The sequence below is a fragment of the Botryllus schlosseri genome, chromosome 8, assembly GCF_051294905.1.
Source record: "Botryllus schlosseri isolate E-star chromosome 8, Bs_hap1, whole genome shotgun sequence".
Lineage (NCBI taxonomy): Eukaryota > Metazoa > Chordata > Ascidiacea > Stolidobranchia > Styelidae > Botryllus > Botryllus schlosseri.
The window spans coordinates 12,513,500-12,535,306 of NC_137243.1; the positions used below are offsets into that span (position 1 = coordinate 12,513,500).

Sequence of the window (21,807 nt, forward strand, 5' to 3'; positions counted from 1 at the left end):
AGAGGTAAGGCACAGGCGGGTCAAGCATCAACATTGGTAATGCAATTTATCGTGAATAACCTAAAATTTATCATAACTGATGTTAATCGAATATAACTGTAACGATCCCGAAAATCTAAATACTGATCGACTTTTAATTCTCAAAGTATTCGAATGTAACATATAACGTTGCACTGCACACCTACACATTATCTCGGGTCCTACATAGCTACTTACCGATCAAGAACGTGGATAGCTATGACGTTGTTTGTAATTCAAGTATGTAATTTTGAAAGTAACGTCCACGGCAGCTCATTCCGCGCCGTAGATCAGGAAGACAATGCTTGTTGAAAACTGCATTGTTATATGGACATCGCCATGTTTGCTATTCTCTTCGATCAATCAACTTATCGTGCAATCCAAGATTTTGTGTCGGGTACATCAAACTCGCAATGGGATATTGGTCGCCGGCGCGACAGCAACTTAAATTTGAGGAATTTGGAAATAGGGGTACGAGCCCCTAAACCCGACGACGGCATTATCTTTACCTATCAAAGACATGTTTATACTTTCACGAGACTAATAATTCTGGCATTGAAAATTTTCAAACTATTGCTGCAAAACTGGTCAATTCAGTGCGAAATTAAATATTTGGCAAAGAGCCATATCTTGTACAGAAAAGAGCCATGTATGGCTCGCGAGCCATAGGTTCCCGACCACTGCCCTATGGTGTCTCAAATATTGTTCCAGGCCCAAACCCATGCAATGACATTTATCGAAAATAACCCATCTCGTGACTGATGTTGGATTCCAATTGTTGAGCGCCTTATGGGCCAAGACATGTGGAAGCGATGTACATTTGCTCAATCATAAGAGGGGTGTCAAGGAATTGAAGATGCATCTCACTGATAACAGAAAATCTGTCCAATGCACGGGCGCGGCATTCATTCTGAAATGCCTAATTTTCTCATTGCAAGTCGCAAAGGATTTGGATAACTGTAATGCGACTAAATGACATTTCCGCGAAAACAGATCAATTAATAGCCTACGTTTGAAGATGTCCGCATGGTGGATTTAGTTTTGAGTATTAGATAACACTCGTCACGGTTCCTTAATCTGTAACGTGTAGGCTATCCATATGAAAACGGAAGACATTGATTAATTTATATCATGCATCAGTCACTATTTGCAGCAAAGCTAATGTAGATCAGAATACTATGCTATGCTATATATACCTCCTTGCATTCGTTACCGTTTGTGGATCGAATTGGACATGTTCCAAAGATGTCTCAATCATCACAGAATCAGACGGGTGGATCAACTCGCCAAATTTCCCGGACAGATATGACGCAAACACTTCTTGTCATTGGAGAATAGTGGCGCAAGGCGATATCAGGCTGAAAATTCATTCTCTAAATAACATTGCGAACAAAACCGACAAAGACAGAGTACAATTTACGGATTGGTGAGTCATCAACTTGAGCATATTGGAATTTGGCATGTTGCGGACACGAACTTTTATGAAAGGTTATTTGTGAGCACAAACACGAACAGAAACACATGGGGTTTTGTGAGGTCATAATGATATTTCAAACACAACTCAATTTTTGTCATCCTGTCTACGACCCCGTCTGTGGTCGCAGTAATACATGCATCCTTTTGAAAGCGGTGGGGGTTTTCGAAAAATATGACAATATATATTTTTCAAATTTACGATTTTCGCGAACTAACGTAACTGCTCGAACAACCTCCAATATCGAGTTATGACGGAAAGGCCGTCTTGGTCCTTTTATAAACGGATATGTCAAAATTTTTCTTCTCCTAAAATCAATGTCTCTCAGTCATATATAGGAAAATGTACAATTCGCATAGGGTTAATGTCAGGGCGTGGTATCAAAGTCTAATTGGACCCTTACAAACACTGGAGTGGCCCTGTTCGCATGCTAAGGGCGCACATTATTGTTGAATGTTCAGAGCTTGGTTAAATAAAATCAATCGCAAATTTCGATGATACCGTGAGCTTGAAAATGTCCTGCAAGGATTTCGTGACTACAATACAGATGGATGAACATTGGTTCGTACAATACAAAAGAGGCTTTTATTAAAATACTATGAAGAAGAACTTTCAGCGACATCAACCTCACTGAATCGATAACTTTTTTGCAGGGATATCTAGAAGTTCTAGATATACCGACTTATTTTGTGTTGAATTGTGTTTAATGGAACTGCGGAGGCTACAACTGGTTGTCTGCACTCTATCTATACCACATATGCATTGAAGTAGCCTAGAAGTAGTATACAAACAGGACTATATGAGTAAATGAAACTAGTATATAGAGTAGACCTACTTGAGTATCACGAACAAATTGAAGTACTTCCTTGCTGATGACCTCTAGCTTTTATGGGAGCGATAAACAAAAAAGTTTGGGAACCACTAGTATCGATAATAGAATATATAGATTCCTTTATATTTCCTAAACTTTCGAAGACTTAATTACTTTCTGAATCTAATGCAATTTCACCATGGCGTCCAAACATACTGAGTCGGAAAGCAGCCCTTAAATTATTATAGTTCTTGCAATTATTTTGTGATGAGCACTTGTGCTCAACTTTTCCCGTAGCGCCGATGGTCTTCGAATAACCGGAAATGGAAATATATCCCCGCCCATTCCACGCGCTTTATGCGAAGAACACGCGGACGACTTACTCTACGACCAATACACTTTGGAGAAGGGCGACCTCGACAATGCCACATTGGATGTTTACTTCACATCGGACGATCGTTTCCAGGGAAAAGGATTTACGATACGATTCAAAACAGGTAATGCCAAGGGTTGTACCAAAGTCACAAGGTTCTGAGTTACGTCACAAGTGAATCTCACTTCTACAGATTTGACTCGAGTCAAGTCGAGTCGTTTTCAATTCACCACCGAGTCAAGTCCGAGTCCAATTCACGGAGCAGCGTGTCGGTTTATTGCTTATAAAGGCCTAGTGCTGTATATAGTGCTGTGTTAGTTCGGTCACAGACCCTCCTAACGCACCATGCAAATGCCGCAGTCCTAATTATGCCTTATTCGCTTTGGTTCTGCAAAAGAACTGGAAAAGCTTAACCCATAATTCGCGTCGGAGCCTTCGGGGCTTCGTCACCCTCTCGAGCAATTCATCGTCTATATCGCGGCCTTCGAGCAATGCGGTAAGTTGACTTGATCCACATGATTCATTCGTGGAAACCTCCATCGCATACGATTGCTGCCATTTTCCGGAGGTGGGCGACTGTCATGCCCACAGATTTGATCAGTTCTTCCGCGCTTCTACCGTCTCAGGATTCTCTCAATCTCTCTCAATCCAGCACTATACCGGCGACACGTATCTCCTCCGTCTTTGTTCGCGATTTTGCCCATTGCACGATATGTGCAGTCTAGTATTTCTCCACTTTGCCTTTCCTCTCTTTATCCAGGTCGGCGTTGTCAGATACAACAGTGACATCCATTATAATAGTTGCCACTTTCGCATTCAGCAGTGCTTTTCACGTACTTGACAACCTGGTTGTGATTATTAATGTGAGTGCCATAGGTCCGCGGACATACTTGTAACATATGCCCAAGAGAAGCTATTTCCCACAGTATTGGTACCTGGGGTTCGTGTTCGGCCTCCCCATCGATTTTCGTGATGTGTTAGGCATCAGATCATCCCCGATTTTAATCGCGCCGACGTAGTTTCGGCCATCCAGAATAGGGGTCTTACCAATCCATTCCGATGGCGTTCCAATGTTGTTGGCGTTTGTTAATCCACGACCATCCACCATTGTGAGAACTTCAGATCTGCGTTTCTCTTGAGTAGCAACACTGACTAGTTTGACCACATTTGAATACCAGTCAACATTCTCCTGACCTAGTAATAGTCAATGCGTTTTTTCAATAACCCACAGATGCCCCGATAAAGGACTGCAATTATACCAAAGTGGGGATCCCCTGTCAGAGATGGGACGAGCGATTCCCGCACGAGCCCAAAAGTCTCCCTCCGATAGGCGACAGATCGCACAACTTCTGCCGGAATCCGGACGATGATTTTCGAGGACACTGGTGCTACACGTCCAACCCTCGAGTCAGATGGGAGTACTGCGACGTTAACGACTGTAAGTGTGATGATATTCTGTCTAATTAAAGTATACGAGAAGGGTAGGCTGTATTTTCGCCGTGTCATTAGCTTGAATGAAGAAGAGGTCAGCAACGAAGTACTTCTACTTTTTCGGAGCTCTCAAGTATGTTTTCCCTACGTGCCCTATACTTCGTTAATTGTTTTGCTTTTAGACTATACTTTCACTGCTCCAATTCCGCACTCTGCCAAGCCTAACCATTTGCCTTTTGCAAGTTGGGTATAAAGTAACATGGATTTGAATCACTCTGAAGGATGAATATTCAGCGTATAAAATCAGGCGATGTACCAACCTCGTATTAAATTGAAAGAATGAAATCATTCTGTGATATTCGCAATGATGCATTCTTGAATTTCGAAAGTTGTCGCCTGCAAAAGTCCATTCCACGTTTCTATCTTTTCGAACTGCTTTATAGAGTATAGGCTTATTGTCGGACTTTCGGTTTTCCTCGTCTTCTTTAAGTAGTCTTGGCGTGACTTGAATATCACTATTTCTACTTGTAATTAAGTTGAAATACGCGACATAAGTTCTGCTGCTAATACTATGAAAAACTCCAGTTGAATGACACTCTCGATCTTTGTCTAGTGATTGGATATCTCATCACGGAATAAATAAGCATCGATTAGGCACCGCTAATATCTGTTATCATGTGGCTAGTATGGAGTTTCCTAAGAATCCATCCGTGTCAATATATATATGTTCAAATCAAGGTTTAGAGGTTAAATCAATCAATAGAATATGTGTACTTGTTGCTTGATGTGTTTAAATACGAAAAAACTGAATGCGGCGTCAGAAACTGCATTTGACGTAAAATTTATTACAGGCGATGGCCCACACACTCTCACGATCTCGTTCAAAACATGGCTCTGGTGAGTTATTCTTCATAATTACCATATCAATTCCATAACAACAATGCCATCACGAGATTGGTTTGTAACTGTTCATTTGGTTGGTTTTGTAGTATGTCGGCTAAGGCATTCTATATAAAAGCTTGAAATATACATGAATTTGTGTATGTTGGGAAAATTATATATAAAGCCTTTCATTTGCATATATCATATCTGATTGCAAATCGTGTTTTCCTTGCAGGTATCCATTTCTCGGAGTCATCGGAGCGGTGGTACTGGTCGCGATCTACTTGTGTTTCAAACACAGATGCAAGAAAGTCACGACACGAAAAACTAAAATTGTGACTTCTCATGGTATAGCGATGTACGAGAACGTCAGCAGTAACACGACGGTAAGAAATACCTTTCGTATATCATTCATAATACTACCGGATATCGAGGGCAATTCAGACGCAGAAACGCGAATGTGTCCAAATACTTCAAATTTCCGACACGTGTATAACATTATAACCGCATGCCTTATAGACGATTATTCACAAACGAAAGTGTTGACAATTCAGTATCAAACGTATAGGCTATGTCACTTTTTCCGCTTGGCGTGACTATGACTATGATGACTATATATATTCAATACAAATTGTTCATCAAAAAATTACGCTTACGTATAGTACTGTATAGTACAATGAATGGAATGTAAAAAAAAAACAAGAACAAGCAACAAAATGAGGTGTCATGTGACGGCAGGCGTGATCGACATATAAGATCGTGGTCCGGTAATCTTGAGGGCTGGCTAATATTTATTCAGCAGAAGTTGCATGTATTTCGACTTGAATGTGGGCTGGGCATAGTCGGCGAGATACTTTCCACACTTGAGGTTCGGCATATTTGATAGCCTATTTTTGATGTACGACTATCTGTACTGACTATTATAGTGACCACGTATATCGACATATTTTTGGAATATATATGTTAATTTGTTACAGGCATACAGGACGCACGAAGAAGTCATATCATCGTAAGACACCCCTGCTACAACAGAGGAAATTATTAAAATTATTGTATGTTGCAAATGCGCCTCGCTGAATTGTGACGTACCAGGCATGTGTATCTATGTAGCTTACTGTACATAACCTTTATTTTTTACGCTCATCAAATCAATGAGATTTCGGAATAACCGGAGTGAATTGGAGACATATTGATTGTAGGACGTTTTGTAGGTAGCAAGCAGGCTATTATTCATAGCTTCTTTTGTTTCATAATAAACTACTAATGTATGTTATCTATCACTTTTATCACTTATATAATGAATCAGTGGGGCTTCGAAATAAGACAATTCAATTTCTTCCAAGTGATTGAAATAAGTTAATTCCGGTGTGGAGCCTTTTGATATCATATGCCAGCATGATGAATGCCGCGCGGTGAAGCGAGAGGCGCAATGTGCTAAGTGGGAGTGTTCAAAAATTACTTTTTTCTCAAATTGTACTGGCTACTTGATAAAATTGTTAGGTTACCTAATTTAAGTCTACACACCAATTTTGCTTCAATTCCAGCAAGTATAGCCACATTGCTACGGGAGAAGAAGTTTCTATTTAATATATAGAAATAACATAACAAAAATTTCAAAATTTTCTGTCCACCCCACGAAAGTGTTAGGTTCTCTATAGAAACGATTTTAACCAAATTTGGTTCTATTCCAACCAGTGGAAGCGGAGTTATTGCCGTCGAAAAATTCGGATTTGAATAAAATAGTATTTACTGTGGGCACACCTATAATAAATAATTGAAGAATTGGTCACCGTAAATACTATTTTATTGATAATCCAAATTTTTCGACGGCAATAACTCCGCGTCCATCGTTTTTATAGACAACCTAACACTTTCATGGAGTGAACAGAAAATCTTGAAATTTTTATTTATTAATTTTTATATAAAAAATAGAAACTTCCTTCTCTTGTAGCAATGCGGCTACTGGCTGGAATTGCACCTATAATTTGGTGTGTGGGCTTTTATTAGGTAACCTAACAATTTTATTAAGTAGTCAGTACAATTTGAGAAAAAAATTAATTTTTGAACACCCCTAGTGCTAAGCGACACCGCCACGACACCAATGGTTGCTGGTTCTAGCCTCGGCACCGCCCTGTTTGTACGTGTCGGAGGTTAATCTGGTCTCCACATCGCCGATCCCGTTGTGAACGCAGCCTCCTAAAAAGCCCAGTAGAAGAGTTAGCCGAACTCATAAGTCAGCAGTAGAGACCCGAAAAAGGACGCAAAACAGCGAAAGCGTATGAAGAGTGGAAGCGCGCCGCGCGCGTGCACGACGAAGTCTCCATAAATTAAAAGGATAGACACCGCATGAACTTTATCAAATGCATTGTCGTGGCGCACAAGGCCTGAATAGGCGATTAGCGCCGCTGTTGTCGATGTATGCTAAGAATAATAATAGTACGAAGGTGATTTAGTAGTGCTTTTGACTTCCAGTTTTGTATAAGATGTCGATTCGTTGATCATTTCTGATACCACGCTGCTATCTCTGTCTCCAAATTATTATTATCAATCCTCAACTGATTTCAACCCCACCACAGGTCGAAGTTAGAAGAATACAGACGGCAGATGTAATGTATATAAGTAGCGACATCACAACTAGGGCTGTGACGCAATATCGAGTATAGGCTATCTGTCTGGGCCGATTTCGGATCGATCTTGAAAGGGGCCTGTGCTTGAAATATGACGTGGGCTCAAATTGAATATGAAAGAATGAAAAAAGTTTTGCCATCATGCCATTTCATTTTATTCCGAAGGCCACCTTATTCGGACTGCAATTAAGGGATTTTCAGGAACTGAAAGCTACCATTGCACTCTAGCTACAGCTACATTTATTTGTGGAACCGATATCACTCGCCATCATTTCTTAACCCTTTGCGGAATTACTCTCACGCATTTCTTCTATGTTGCACTATCGTAACGTGACCTCCGTTCCATCCCTTATGTAATTTGGAAAATATGTGATGCATCACCCGCTTTGCTTCCACTGCAACAGCACAGTATCAGCACCAGTATCAGTTTTATTAGGGATTTCATCATTTCAAAACACCGCAAGACTGCGACACAGTGAAAGGATAGGATGGTGTCGAAACGACTTGGAGTATAGTCTTTGAAATCAGACGCCCTCCTGGGTCAAGGAAATATTTCGAGATTCATTCGCATTCTAGGCTAGCAAAAACGGTCGCTTTGACTATCTTTGATCATCTGCAGTAGTTCCGATGACATTGTGGTGCCGTATCATTCTATCACCTTTGGGTTGGTAGAGGAAGGTCAGCCCGTTTCACTTCAAAACGAACTGCCTCCGTACAGCATGCGGAACCTATGAAGAAGGGGTCAATTTTCCCGTAGTTACCCCAACTTTTGGCGGCAGTTTAAGATAGCAGTTACACTAACTATTCCGATTGCCGATTCCCGACTTTGAGAGCGAGTATATCAATTGCTACTTTCGTGAGAGATCCCCCGGCGACGTCGGTGATATTAAAATTAAAGTTGAAATTTAGCATCTGGTTAAATACAAATATCTGTTGTTTGTTACCGAATCTCTTCTCTGACACTTTGGGTTGATCATCGGATGCTAATAGTCACATTCGAAATCTTTGACCGTATAACTCAAACCAATGAAACACACTTATTTGAGATACTATAGCATGGAATTAGTTTCGCATTGCAGAAGCTCTGCGATCCCAGAAAATTATTATCAGTATGACGCATTTTGAATATACACTAAGCTTGATTGTGCATAGCTGGCCATGACGCGTGGTGCGAGAAAGTCGAGCAATTCCTGTTCAATGTAGGCCAGTCTGCCGCACAACTTGGCGATTTTGTCGCGTGAAATATCTCTTGACTAGCCTACAGCTATCGTATAACTTGCTGGTATTATATGTCGGGCACAATTTCACAATGCACATTGCACATGCTTACAAATGAACCAAATATTAGAATTTTGGATGTTAGTGGGTCATAACTTACAAAATAAAATCAAAAACTTGTTCGAAACAAGTGAAATGTTTAAAACTCACTTTCATTTTGAGCACAGTCCATATCATGCGGATTTCAAACGCAGCATATGATTTGACCTTTAAAAAACTGCTTTGCAAGACTGTGACATTCGCGATTTACCAAGAAGTATTCCAGCCTTCAGTAGATTGGTGTTGTGTCTTGAAAGCGTAGAAAACTAGTGAAACAGAAAAACGAAGTCTCGATCTTGGAATGTAACATACATCAGTTACGGCTACCTCAAGACCTGACAAGGGATGCAAATTAAATCAACCGGTTTTAGCACATCTAAACTTATGATCAACCGATACGTCATCATTATTTCAAGAATTATCATTAGCATTCCCATCTACGGAGCAATATTAGACGCAGGCCGAAGTCCAAAAAGACATGCATTCGTCGGCTTTACGCGATGTCACATGACAAACCAACCTGGTTTCACATCAGTGTGTCAAGCAACGGTACAGACGTTTTACGAAAGCTGTCTTGCAACTGGGTCGCTGAAATGTTGCGTCGTTGGAAAAGTTTCTGTGTAACGCATCAGATGTCAGTTTAGCGTTGGGATGCTGCGTCGTTGGAAATGTTTCTGTATAACGTATCAGATGTCAGTTTAGCGTTGGGATCGTAATCCGTTGGAAGGACTTCATAACGTAGTCAGATAGCATAAAGGGATGTTAATAATTATGTGATATATAAACAGAACTTATTCGTCGACTCATAGTATATTTAATACAACCCGACAAGCATGAAAGATTGCGATCACACAGTGAGCAATATAATATGCCAAAGATGGGATTCCACGACTCCTCATATGCCTAAATTTCTTCCACTGGAGAATGATCGGCACCACAACTTCTGTCGTAATCCAGACGATGATCTGCAAGGACCTTGGTGTTACACGGTAGACAAGACAAAGAGATGGGAATATTGTGATCTAGCAAACTGTAAGTCTTTGCTGTAGTCCAATTAGTCACACTCACTATAATTAGACGAAATGCTTCTGTCAGGGATATCTAGAACTTCTAGATATCCCTGGCTTCTGTAAATATCTGTACCCTCGAAGTCTCGCTTGTGGCGGTGTTGCAATGCTTCCATTGGCTTGGCGCAATGCTGGTGACATACTGTCGTTTGATCAGCACCGACGTATTTACAATTTATTGGATGGTAGGCTACCATCCTTTGCAAGTAAAATAACCGAACATAATTACATACATGCTGGTCTGAGTGTTTGTGAATTTATCAGACGGCCTATACATGCCTCACTGCCATTTTGAAATAATACATGTACGCGTACGTACGTTAATGGGGGTTTCAATGTCAGCCTTCACCCGTCTCGTCTTTTCAGTTTATCGCAATCTTGTGATGTTTTGAGCTGAAGAAATTATTAATGAAACTGAATTGAACTGAACACCAGCCGGAGGTTTCAACTATAGAGCGTGGATTGGGCGACTATCGTCTATGCTGGACTGGAGTTCGAATATTTTGTAATTGATGGCGATTCCATACAGATAAGCAATAATGTCATTATAATTTATATGAAGCAATATTCAGATCTACGCGCGTTCAGTGGTCTGACCCATGAAACACTTTCGATTTCAACCTTTTCTATTTACAATTTGCCGACTAGACAGCTCGCGTGGGATCAGTATCTAGCTTATTGGTCATTTTTAGGAAAATCAGCCCAGGCGATGGTGTCATCTTCATGTAGGTACAATGTAAATAACCTATTACATTTTGCTACAGGTACTTATCAAGAAGTCACGGTTACTGCTTCTACACCAAAGATAAAGGAACAAACATCAGGTCAGTTTCTATAAGGAAATCTCGTCGTTCTGGATAATATGGTATGCAACCACGGGTGAGCCCCTTCACAGTCATGTGAGACTCATATAAGGGGGTGTGGACATTGTCAGTGAACTATAACTATAGATACATGTTCTTGGGTACGGAAAGATTTATATTTTGTTGAAAGTAGCATATCGATTGGAAATACGTCAGTTGCCACGTTGTACTTGAATTACGTATTTTAACCTAAATTAACTGCAGCTGCAGACTACCATAGTGAAGAACGATATGTGATGACTGATATGTATTCGCGATTTACCTAAATGAGCGGATATATGACGTACATCCGCGTGTCTACAAAGAAAGAGAACAACTTTCGAGATTATCAGTGATATTTCGATCATATGCAATGCGTGGTAATCTATCACAATGTAACTAACGATGTATTGAATCAAGACCGTTTGTTGTGTCATCTTCAAATGATGGATTGTGACCACCGAGACAATCTCGTGGGTGTTAAATAATCCAGTCACTTTATGCACCCTTTAAATTGCAAGCATAGAGTGCATATTAGATCAAACCCGAGATAGGGCCATGTATATCTATAATTTGATTACCACTAAGAGCTACACCCGTACCATCAATGGAAAGATATTTGTAAATCGCAGCGGTTGTGTAATTTTGGTTGATTCAACTATATAAGGGAAATCGCCGCGTTCGAAGAACTGCCATTCTAGTACAGGGGTGTCAAACTCAACTTGCGTCGCGGGCAGGATTCAAACCTTCCGAGTACTCGCGGGCCGGACCAGTCAAATGATTCCAAAATGTTACTTGAAAATCCCTGACCGTGTTTGTCACGTGAATACTCAACAGTTTGAAGCTTATATGCGAAATAATAAGTATGTATGGTATGTCACGGACCATATGGTTCTATTCTATCAACACCTTTATTCGTAAACAATGGATTTGACAAAATTACGATGATTGGCCAGTTGAATAGTTTGATAAACTGATAAAACAGCTACTTTACTGACGATATGCGTTGGGGCATAATGATATGATTGCTTTTTTTTCGTCGTAATCTGTCACCTGTGTAGGCCTATGCATTGTGAGAGATACAAGCGATTTAACCGTGAACGCAGACGTTGAACTTTGATTCAATATTATGGTATCGCAATTTGGGTTTCTCTGAAGGCCGAGGAGCTGTTGACTCATGAGCGAACAAGGAATGCGACCACAGCAGATATTTAAATTATATTTTTGAGTCATAATTATGTTCTCCATGTATGTATAGACCGGTATCTGACTGACGTTTTCACTTCACTTCTTTGAACTCACTGTGCACTTATTTTGCCTTCTCTGAATTTGGCATCAATTGCTGCGACTTGCTCCTAATGGTGACTAGAGTGATACCACAACATCGCTTTCGGGTGGTTATAATGTAGCCTATATGAACACACTCGACATCTTCTGTCTTCAGGGATTGTTTAATGAAAGTATTTCGTACTAAAAATCTCAACATTTGTTAGTAATGTGTTGGATAATACAGGCATTTTTCAAAATCGCATCGCGGGCCGGATGCGGCCCGCGGACCGTGTGTTTGACACCCCTGTTCTAGTAGATCTAGAAGTTATGATTTGGAATTATATGGATGTATACAAATCTAAACCACCCTATAATCCTTCATGAGTGTCGATCTTTTGGCATATATATTCGAATCCGTTACCGATACCGTTAAAATAGCCATCTGTGTATGGTCTTACGATCCAGGTATAGAATTAACAGCGCCGTTTTGCATTCTAGTCTCTTTCTACGATGAAGGATCTCCATCTACAGCCAACGATACTACACTCTTATTGGGACGCACATCAGAAACACCGAATATCTGGTACATATCCATACTTTGCTGCTTATGGTTCTTTCGTCATTAAATATTTACTTGGGTCCATGAAAAACCACGCCAAAAACTCGGAGCCAAGTAGTAAAGCGTGAGAATCGATGATGACGAAGTTATCCAAATTCATGGCTAGCGGTAGAGACGACGGTGCCGCATTACACATACCTATTCACGAACCAAAGTATTGTTACGTGTTGGCTATCTATTAATAGAGTCTCTGCGTAATAGATCCTTGCGTTGTCAGTTTTCGTGCATATATAACGATAACGCATTTGGAAATTTCAGGTATCCATACGTGATAGCGGCCGCCATCGTGATACTTTTTATCGTTTCCGTGACTCTCTTCGTTATCAAAAGAAAGAAACAAAAATCGCGAAATCCCAACGAAAACCAGTCCGCACCGATTGCTTATTACGGGAATTTCGAAGAAGAAGGAATACAACGCGTAAGGAATTCCTAGACATCCGCTTATATTTTGTAAAATGGAAATGCATAAGGGTCAATTAGAAAAATAGGAACGACATCCTTACCAGAAATACATTGTGTGTGAATTCAGCAACAGCCTGTCAGAGTTTACCCGTAAAACTTGTTCTCGGTAATATCAAGTGTCAAGACACCATCATTTCATTATGACGCTGTAATTTAAGATGGGCAATAAGAATGAGCATGTTGGTGAATTGAAGACCTACATTTCATCCCCTATTTCAGAGAGGTGTTGGACCCCACCTGACACACATAGGTCAATCTGCAATTACAAACATGCATTGAGTAAAATTATAAACCACAACTATAGTGCGGCGGTGATGACGTAACACGATCCGGTCCTGGTGCGGCCTGACTATATGTGTCAACATTTTCCTGGGCGGCATCAACAATTCAACGTCATGACAGACTTTAGAGTTAGACGGTATGCTGCAGCCGATATTTCTGCGCTTGACTTGCATCATGGTCGCAGAGTCGAGGTGTAATCGTAATAGCACTCCCACCGGAATGAATCAGGTTTTCTGTCAGATATTCAGATCCGAGAGTTGGCCTGTGATATAGTATTCCAAGAATATAATTGTCATGAATAATAATCTAGTCTAGATTAAATAGTATAAAATTGTGTACTCGATGAGATGATGATTGTGCACTGTGAAGTAGAAGTACACTCACCCAATCATTGCGGCCCGGAGTCCTGATTAATACATAAACCGCATCTCCAGCAGCACTTTCACAATGCATTTAGGCATATGGTTAAGAATCAATAATCATTAATCAATAATCGTCAGATTATATTTTCATCTGAACAAGACACACACAATGTAAAATGCGATGAGACACAATGCGATGTAATGAACAGATAGGAGAATGCCGAACGACCAGTTGCGGTTGCAGTTGCGGTCTCTTAGAATGGTATACCCAATGTCACAGTTCCTTTGTCCATGTTAGTTTTTATTCTGCGGCTCTTTTATCGGGTATTTTTATGTGTTTTTTTGTCGCCATAAGAACAGCGAGCTGGAAAGAGGAACCCGGAAGAACCTCCGACGCGGAATCGAACCCGTACCTACTAGGTGTACTTCCATGTCATGTGGTCGTCCGTGCACCACCTCGCGTATTTAGGTTAATCAAGAGCGGGGTAGGGAGGGCGATTAACATTTGAGTCGATACCAATTTCGTAATATGGTCAGGGTCACGTCCAATATATTACCAAACATTTTTTACCTCGTCAGGCAAGAGAAAACACGTATACGGAGATCCCATATTTCACCAAGTCTTCAACTGATTATGAACGACCTTCTTGTTCAGGTATGTAGTAGGCTTCATCACAGGAGATGAATACATGAACTGATCCTTACTTTCTAGATACAAAACTACAATAATGTCGCATTTCCAGGTACACGTACATCGGATGAAAGTGGTGCCGAATCTTCAAACACCTACAGTAATGTTTACGGAAATTTTTCAGAGGGGCAAATGGACGAATGTAAGAATTTCTTTTCATTTCAAGCGTTATGTGTCATAATTTATCTAATTCACATCTCGTGAACCATTGCAATGTACATATACCAGGGATTCTCAATATTTTTTTCTGTGGTCCACCTCTTATCCTATAAAGCTATAGTCATGTTTGATGAGTGGTGATGGCATGCTGGGACCGATATGATCATTTCTCTAAAATATGCGCATTTTCTCCTACTAATCATATTTAATCTAGACCTCTAGGGAGATGAAATTGCTCCAATCGCGACGGAAATTTTCAAGTTCAATGAATCCCCTCCAACAAACAACCAACAAAATAATTTTGGGCCCCTTCGAGATCCCCTCAATTGGGGGCTTGGGGTGCGGCGGTTACGGTCCTGGTAGATCGTATGTAACTCTTGTGTGCATTATGGCCGCCCGCTGTTCCACTTACGTAGCGACATCCAATGATGTGATCCCCGCATCCACCGTGCGATTGGGGTTTTAGTTCCACTACGGTGGGGAATAATAATACCATTCTGGGCCAGCTTCAAACAATTCTTCGGTGAATGGGATACTTATAATACAGAGAAGTGGAGAACGAATGTTTTAATAAGCAAGCTGTACACGTGCAGTGTACACTGTACAATGTAGGCTACGCAGTATGTCTTGTACCTACTGAAGTTTCGATGTCAGAACATAATCCAATGATACAATCAATTCATGTGACTCTTACATTATGTACCTACAATGATTTCAAGGCTGGGCTATCTTGAACGGATGAGAATGATAGAACCACTGATTACGATATACCGGAGGTATAAACAGTTTTGAATATTGCGATTTTCAGATATAGCTTCGAATACCTTTCCAAGTACATACGAACCAGCAACCGACCCCGTCACAAGCATTGCGGAGGGCTCTACAGTTAATACTACATACGAAATTCCCACGGAACTAGAACAAGTGCCTCGAACAATATCGACAGGTAGCCTGTAACTACGGTTTTATGTCTAGTTTAGTATCATAGAAATCTAGCGCTATACTCTGGTTTAAGATCCGGAAGATCAGAACATAGAAGAAGCTAACAAGAATAGCACTCAAGAAAATTATGACTACGACGTGTACAGAGGGCCAGTGGAAATGCCGGAACTAACCGACCAAACAAACGCCGAATACAAGACAATATCTCAGAAAGCTGAACGCTTATCAAATCGCCCGCCTTTGATTAAAAACATATCATCTTTAGGTAATGACGCAATCCGCCAAGGTTACAAAATTCGGTGAATATGGACGTCACGCCCTAGCATGTTGAAGCTGACATAACCTCATCACAACCGTGTCTCTCACATCCAGCTAAGCTATTGCCTCTATTTTCAGATTCAGCGATTGAAGATGATGCACCTTCTCCGATGATATGCATCAGTCCCAAGCTCATTGATAATGTATTTGATTACAATGCAAGTGCGTTTTCGCCGCCAACGGATATTAAAATACTGACATCAATAGTCCCTTTCAAATTAGGGTTGCATTTAAAACAAATGGTTGTTTAGGACATTTTGTTTGAAACATGTTTTAAATCATGTTTTAAACAAAGGCCTTTTAAAAAAAGTATGTGTTTTTCAAGATGTATAAATATGCCATAGTAATTGTGTAAATACTTTCCAAAAAACATGTTGTATGAGCCTACGGATGACTACCATCCTATATACCCGACGTATACGATATGGGACGATATGGAAACCTCAAAATAATCGGTTCAACAGGTATAGTACTTGTACATTTCGTCAAAGGAGCTATATTTACCCTATATTTTCAATTGTGAATGTCAATCCACTATGACGTCACAATTTAATATTCGTGACGTCATGGCTTAAAAAACATGTTTTAAACAAGGGTCTTGTTTCAAACAGGTTTGTTTTAAATTGATTTTTATTTTAACTGCAACCCCATTTCAAGGTGTTGACGGTTTATACGCGTCATTGATTCCCGGGCCTCCAGAGATGGCCTAAATCGGGGGTCGGCGATCCTGGGCACGCGTGCCATTTGTGGCACGCCAGATGATTTTTCATATACCAAATGATTTTACGCAAACGAAATATTATAACCATTTTTTAGCAAAAAGTGAATCAGAAGGTTTTAAAATGCACAAAGCTCGTAGGCGACTCAATCTTATTTCGTAAATCAATATAAAATAGAGTCTTTGGGGGCCTATTTTATTTATCTAGAATTTCCGCGATTCGTGCAATTTAGTGGAACCTGATTTCTTGGTTATAATGTGGGAACCCCCAGAAATTATATGCGTAATGTACAGAAATAAGTCCAACCTCATTGGTAATTATGAACTTAATATCGCATGAAACCGTTTGGATGCTTTAGTGTAGTAGCGTGCACTATGCGAATATTATATGAATCGGCATTTCGGGGCTGGTCTGGTCATTTTCACGCTATACAAGACACGACCTTCTGGCAACATGCGACCATGCTACTCCGTGCGGTGTCTACGCTTGCAAAATGATTCGGGGCGATAAAACCTTGAGATATAATAACGGCCGCATGTTGGCCAAAACGCTCGACAATGAAACGTCCACTGTCCGAAATGACCAGCGCCGAATACTCCAGCGCTCGCAGCTTGAGCCTTCCGTATCAAATAAGACCCGCCGAGGAAAACAGTGAGCCCCTGCGTTGAAATGAGAATTTGGGATCGCGCTCGTCTCACGAAAGGAGATATTCTTTAGTTTCGTCTGGTACGTGTAAGCGAAATTTGGAGCGACGGCCTGGGGTTACATTTAAAACAAAAATCAATTTAAAACAAACATGTTTAAAACTAGGCCGTAATATATAACGTGTTTTTTATTGTTTTGTTTTTGTTTTTCAATTGTGACGTCATAGTCGAGTGGCATTGACAATTGAAAATATAGGGTAAACATAGCTCCTTTGACGAAATATATGTACTATTAATGTTGAACTATAGATAACTAACCTACGGATAGATACCCAACACCCGTCGTCACGCTTGCTTGCTCGGAGGAAAATACTGCTCAGCAATCTGAACTCAACGTAATTGCCAATCCCACAGCTGACGAACCGAGCGCTCAAATTAAATAAAGTTTATCTTATTAGAAAGCTACTGTCGCACTGATTCCGAAAATATACATTAAACTTTCATCAAGGCAAAAGAACCAGCCCGAAATAGCGTTCAAAGTCTGAAAATCGGCATTGTTCCAGACAATCGCATCGACGCACCACAATGACCATAACAATAACCCTTGCGTGTCTTCGATTGTTCAGAACAATGCCAATTTTCAGACTTTGAGGTGTATTTCGAGGCGGTTCCATTGCCCCGATCGGATTTTAATGTATATTTTCGGAATCAGTGCGACAGTAGCGTTCAAATATGATCAACTTTAATCAATTTGAGCGCTCGGGTCGTCAGCTATGGGATTGGCAATTACGTTGCGTTCAGATTGCTGAGCGGTATTTTCCTCCGAGCAAGCAAGCGTGACGACCGTTGTTGGGTATCTATCCGTAGGTTAGTTATCAATAGTTGAACCGACTATTTTGAGGGTTCCAACCATCCCATATCGATATAGCCTACGTCGGCTATATCGGGTGGTAATTGTCCGTAGGCTCATACAACATGTTTTTTGGAAAGTATTTGCTCAATTATGGCATAATTTTACAACTTGAAAATTTTTTTTTAAAGGCCTTTGTTTAAACAATGTTTAAAACATGTTTTAAACAAAGTGTTTTAAAACACCGTTTGTTTTAAATGCAACCCTACCTTTACCGCTTTACCGCGACCTATATGGCTGACAAATCCAGTGTCCGACCAACCTGAATATCACATCAAACCGACTTGTATGACACACTGATACTGGATGGGCACATTTTTCAGCATTAGGCCATATCATCATAACAACATCGATTTACATGCCACCGATTAGACATGGTAGCGAACACAGTTGGCTTGGAAACGAACAAAGCAACCACAGAAGATCGATCTATCGCGACTAAAAATAAATGATGAAAATATTACGGACATTTAAGCGATATGTCTATTGTGATAGCGACCAATAATTTAAGAATCACTGGCGTGACCGATACCGCTGACAGCTGCAGATAAGCGGTTGGTGTGATACCTTGCTTGAAATACTTAATATGACAAAATTAAAAATGTTTGACACTCTAATTGGTATTAATTTTGCATTTTTGAACATTTTGGCACGCTGCATACAAAAGATTGCCGACCCCTGGCCTAAGTTCATGCAGTATTGATATTCCTTCCCATTATCTATGGGAGATTTGCATTCAAAAGCCTTTGTCTACCTCTATAGAAAGCCAAGAAAACGCATACGCCATGCCAACTTCTCCAGTGTTCCCACTGGACGTACGCAGTAAAAGTGAAAAGGATCTTCAGACCGACAGCGGCTATATCAGCAGAGAAGCCAGCCTCGAACGACCGAACGAATATTGCGCCATGGACGATATTCCAGGGACGAGTAAAAATCCAGAGAAAACTGTGACCTTATCGAGAACATACACAACGATGCATCGGGTAAATGCCCCGTTATCCCGAAAAGAAATGAGAAGGCAGTATAAAACACAAGGGGGCAAACGAAGAAACGCCCGTAGATTAGATGAATGATTGCATTTTTGTTGTAACGCAGACCTATACATCAAATGCATTTTGGTTGTTTGCTCTCCTCGAACGTGGAGTATTTTCCGGTTATATTGACAGTTATATTTTCCAGTTATACTGCCAAATGTCGAGCGGAAAGATAAGTTCCAGCAGGCCTAACGCACTATTGCAATAAATTCTTATTCTAGCCATCCTATATTATTTGTCGTCAAACAAAAGATCGACTTTTATAGAAACAATCAATTCAGATCTTGTCTAGTTTGAGATTCCGAGATGCAACATTTAGGATTCAAAATCAAGATTCAATGTTTTGTTGGAAGTCGGAAATCGGTAACATTTGTCAACCTGGCATGAACTGAACTGAACAAACACTCGTGATCATTTGACCGATTGACGTCATAGTCTACATTTAACTCTCTGAGACCCGACCCACTCGTATGAGTGGGTGATTGTCTTCCCGAAATATCCGCACCCACTCATATGAGTGGGCGATGGCCACATCACGATATGCCAGATATGCCGGATTTCGGTATTTGTCTAAACGCAGGTATAGGCATTCTAATGTGACGGAAATCACTGACTATCGCATGCAAGACAACATGATGCAGTGCTTAATCTGAAAGGCCGTAAAATCGTCAACGCAAGATCCTGTATTGCATATTATCTAATTTGCGTCGATTCAGGGAGTACTTTGATTTTCAACTTTCACTTTGGAGCGTGGGACAGCTTAACAACCATGGCTAACAGCACTGACATGGAATATTTGGGCTATAATTATGATAATAATTCGGAAAGCGATGCTGTCGCCAATGGTGTTACTGTGGAGTCAGAAAACGCGGGAAATGAAGACAGCAGTTCCAGAGCGTATCTTTACTTTTTCCAAGCGATCAACATCGTAATGATTATTGCGATTATGTGGGTACTTGCGAATATGATCATTTTCGGTAAAAGGACCCGGAAATGGAGATCGTCCACGGACAAAACAAAGGTCGACAGCGGAAATATATTCATGGTATGCATAGTGGCGGTAGGCGCTACCATGCCGAGGCTAGTTTTCAGTCAGCTGCTCTTCCACGAAGAATTATTCCATTACTGTGAAGTCATAATGGACCTTGGCATCGCTGCGTATTCAATATCATTGTGGTTGGTGTACTTTTTCTTGTGGCTTCGCCACAGAGCCATATACGCACACCCAACGGTGAAACAAGTCATGGGGAAATACTCGAACTGTATCAGCTGGTTTTTACTGTCGGTTGTCACGGCTGCGTCGGTGGCCGTGACGGTTGGATTTGTGTATCCGGTCGAATTCACCAGTGAGAAGGATGGCTGTGTTTTACGCAAGAAAACGGTGAACAATACAGACTCTTTGACTTTCTGGGATCTAAACGCTTATTACATCCTCGGCGGGTTCCTATTTGTTTCCCAGTTCAATTTCTTGCTGCTGTTCATATATCCTATGATCATCACGAGGAAAATCAGAAAAGAACAGCGAACGCCGGAATGCAACCACAATCATAACGCCCACCCAAGGCGACATTTGGGGCGTATTGTTGCGGGATCGTGCGCACGGGTTTTCAAGAAAAGAGAAATAGACAGCATATCCGCGATTATCTACCGCTCCATCGTGAGTTCTACCATCGCGGTCTCGACAGACTTGATTGTGGCCTTTCTCGTGGCTCTGGTGGTTCCGGGCACTGTTTCGAGGGCTATTACTGTGTCGCTATACGACATGAGCCTAGTCATCAACGTTCTTTGTATGCTGGCGACTTTTGGAAGCAACAGCAAAATTTTATTCACCGTCTGCAGACAAACAATGTCTCGTTCGTCATCATCGAGCAGTTTGAATTCATTTCCAAAGTCTAACAATAGAACCGCAAGCACTGAGATGGTCTGACATTCTGGAACCTACGCCGTTGGATTGTATCCAATGCCCCGTTCGACTGTGGATTGACAGAAATCTCAAACGCCTTATTCCTCTGTGGCACTGAGACTACAATGTGGGTGCGGTGATGGCCTGACTTGCGCATTTGATGCATTTAAATTTATCTGTGTGCTGATCGACTTGGGATTGACAGAACGCTGAAATGCGTTATCGCCCTGTATCACCGTGACCGTGGCCGTGGGGATTGCCGTGCCGATTTTGGCTTCAATCGCTCGTATGTAAACGAGCGAAGCTGGTACCTTATCGCGTATAATGATTTGATATTTTGTATTAAATTTGTGAGGTAATATAAATTCATGTCGTATGTGTTTTTGCTGATCGATTGTTGTCTTGAATATCTCGGGCTGGGGCAGATTAGGAAGTGGTTGGCGCGAAGTTACAAGTCCCGCGAGACTGAGTGGTGTAACCAGGGCAAAGCGGAAATAACAACGAGAGATCGTTTCTCCGCATCCGCAATGTGCTCTTTGTAGGCAGACTGGGCATTTTAATTTTTTTACGCGTTACTCGCCATGCCACACAATTGATGGGTTTCTTTGTATCACAAATCCAAAAACAAACAACAGGGCAATAAATCCCGCA

General features: G+C 40.9%; 2 protein-coding genes across 2 annotated transcripts; both read left to right on the forward strand.

Moving 5' to 3' along the window:
• Positions 1–778: 778 nt before the first annotated feature.
• LOC145444697 (uncharacterized) lies at positions 779–7,510 on the forward strand. Its single transcript, XM_080322701.1, has 6 exons — positions 779–1,444; positions 2,601–2,800; positions 3,908–4,114; positions 4,959–5,004; positions 5,225–5,375; positions 5,967–7,510. The coding sequence occupies exons 1-6, from the start codon at positions 1,197–1,199 to the stop codon at positions 6,000–6,002; spliced, it is 888 nt and encodes a 295-aa protein (XP_080178827.1). The 5' UTR covers positions 779–1,196; the 3' UTR covers positions 6,003–7,510.
• A 2,166-nt stretch (positions 7,511–9,676) lies between these two features.
• Positions 9,677–21,520, forward strand: LOC145444696 (uncharacterized). Its single transcript, XM_080322700.1, has 10 exons — positions 9,677–9,965; positions 10,765–10,824; positions 12,610–12,694; positions 12,989–13,148; positions 14,416–14,491; positions 14,580–14,669; positions 15,495–15,632; positions 15,702–15,893; positions 16,025–16,108; positions 18,982–21,520. Exons 1-10 carry the CDS (start codon positions 9,767–9,769, stop codon positions 19,290–19,292), a joined length of 1,395 nt encoding a protein of 464 aa, XP_080178826.1. The 5' UTR covers positions 9,677–9,766; the 3' UTR covers positions 19,293–21,520.
• Positions 21,521–21,807: the final 287 nt, after the last annotated feature.

What these genes read in the sequence shown, in the direction of transcription:
- LOC145444697 (XM_080322701.1), top strand. Translation starts at nt 1,197, where the DNA reads ATGCTATGCTATATATACCTCCTTGCATTCGTTACCGTTTGTGGATCG. An exon ending in AGAGTACAATTTACGGATTG is followed by an intron (nt 1,445 to 2,600) that starts GTGAGTCATCAA and finishes CTTTTCCCGTAG; the next exon opens with CGCCGATGGTCTTCGAATAA. An exon ending in TACGATACGATTCAAAACAG is followed by an intron (nt 2,801 to 3,907) that starts GTAATGCCAAGG and finishes AATAACCCACAG; the next exon opens with ATGCCCCGATAAAGGACTGC.
- LOC145444696 (XM_080322700.1), top strand. Translation starts at nt 9,767, where the DNA reads ATGAAAGATTGCGATCACACAGTGAGCAATATAATATGCCAAAGATGG. An exon ending in TGAACGACCTTCTTGTTCAG is followed by an intron (nt 14,492 to 14,579) that starts GTATGTAGTAGG and finishes TCGCATTTCCAG; the next exon opens with GTACACGTACATCGGATGAA. An exon ending in GCCTCGAACAATATCGACAG is followed by an intron (nt 15,633 to 15,701) that starts GTAGCCTGTAAC and finishes CTCTGGTTTAAG; the next exon opens with ATCCGGAAGATCAGAACATA.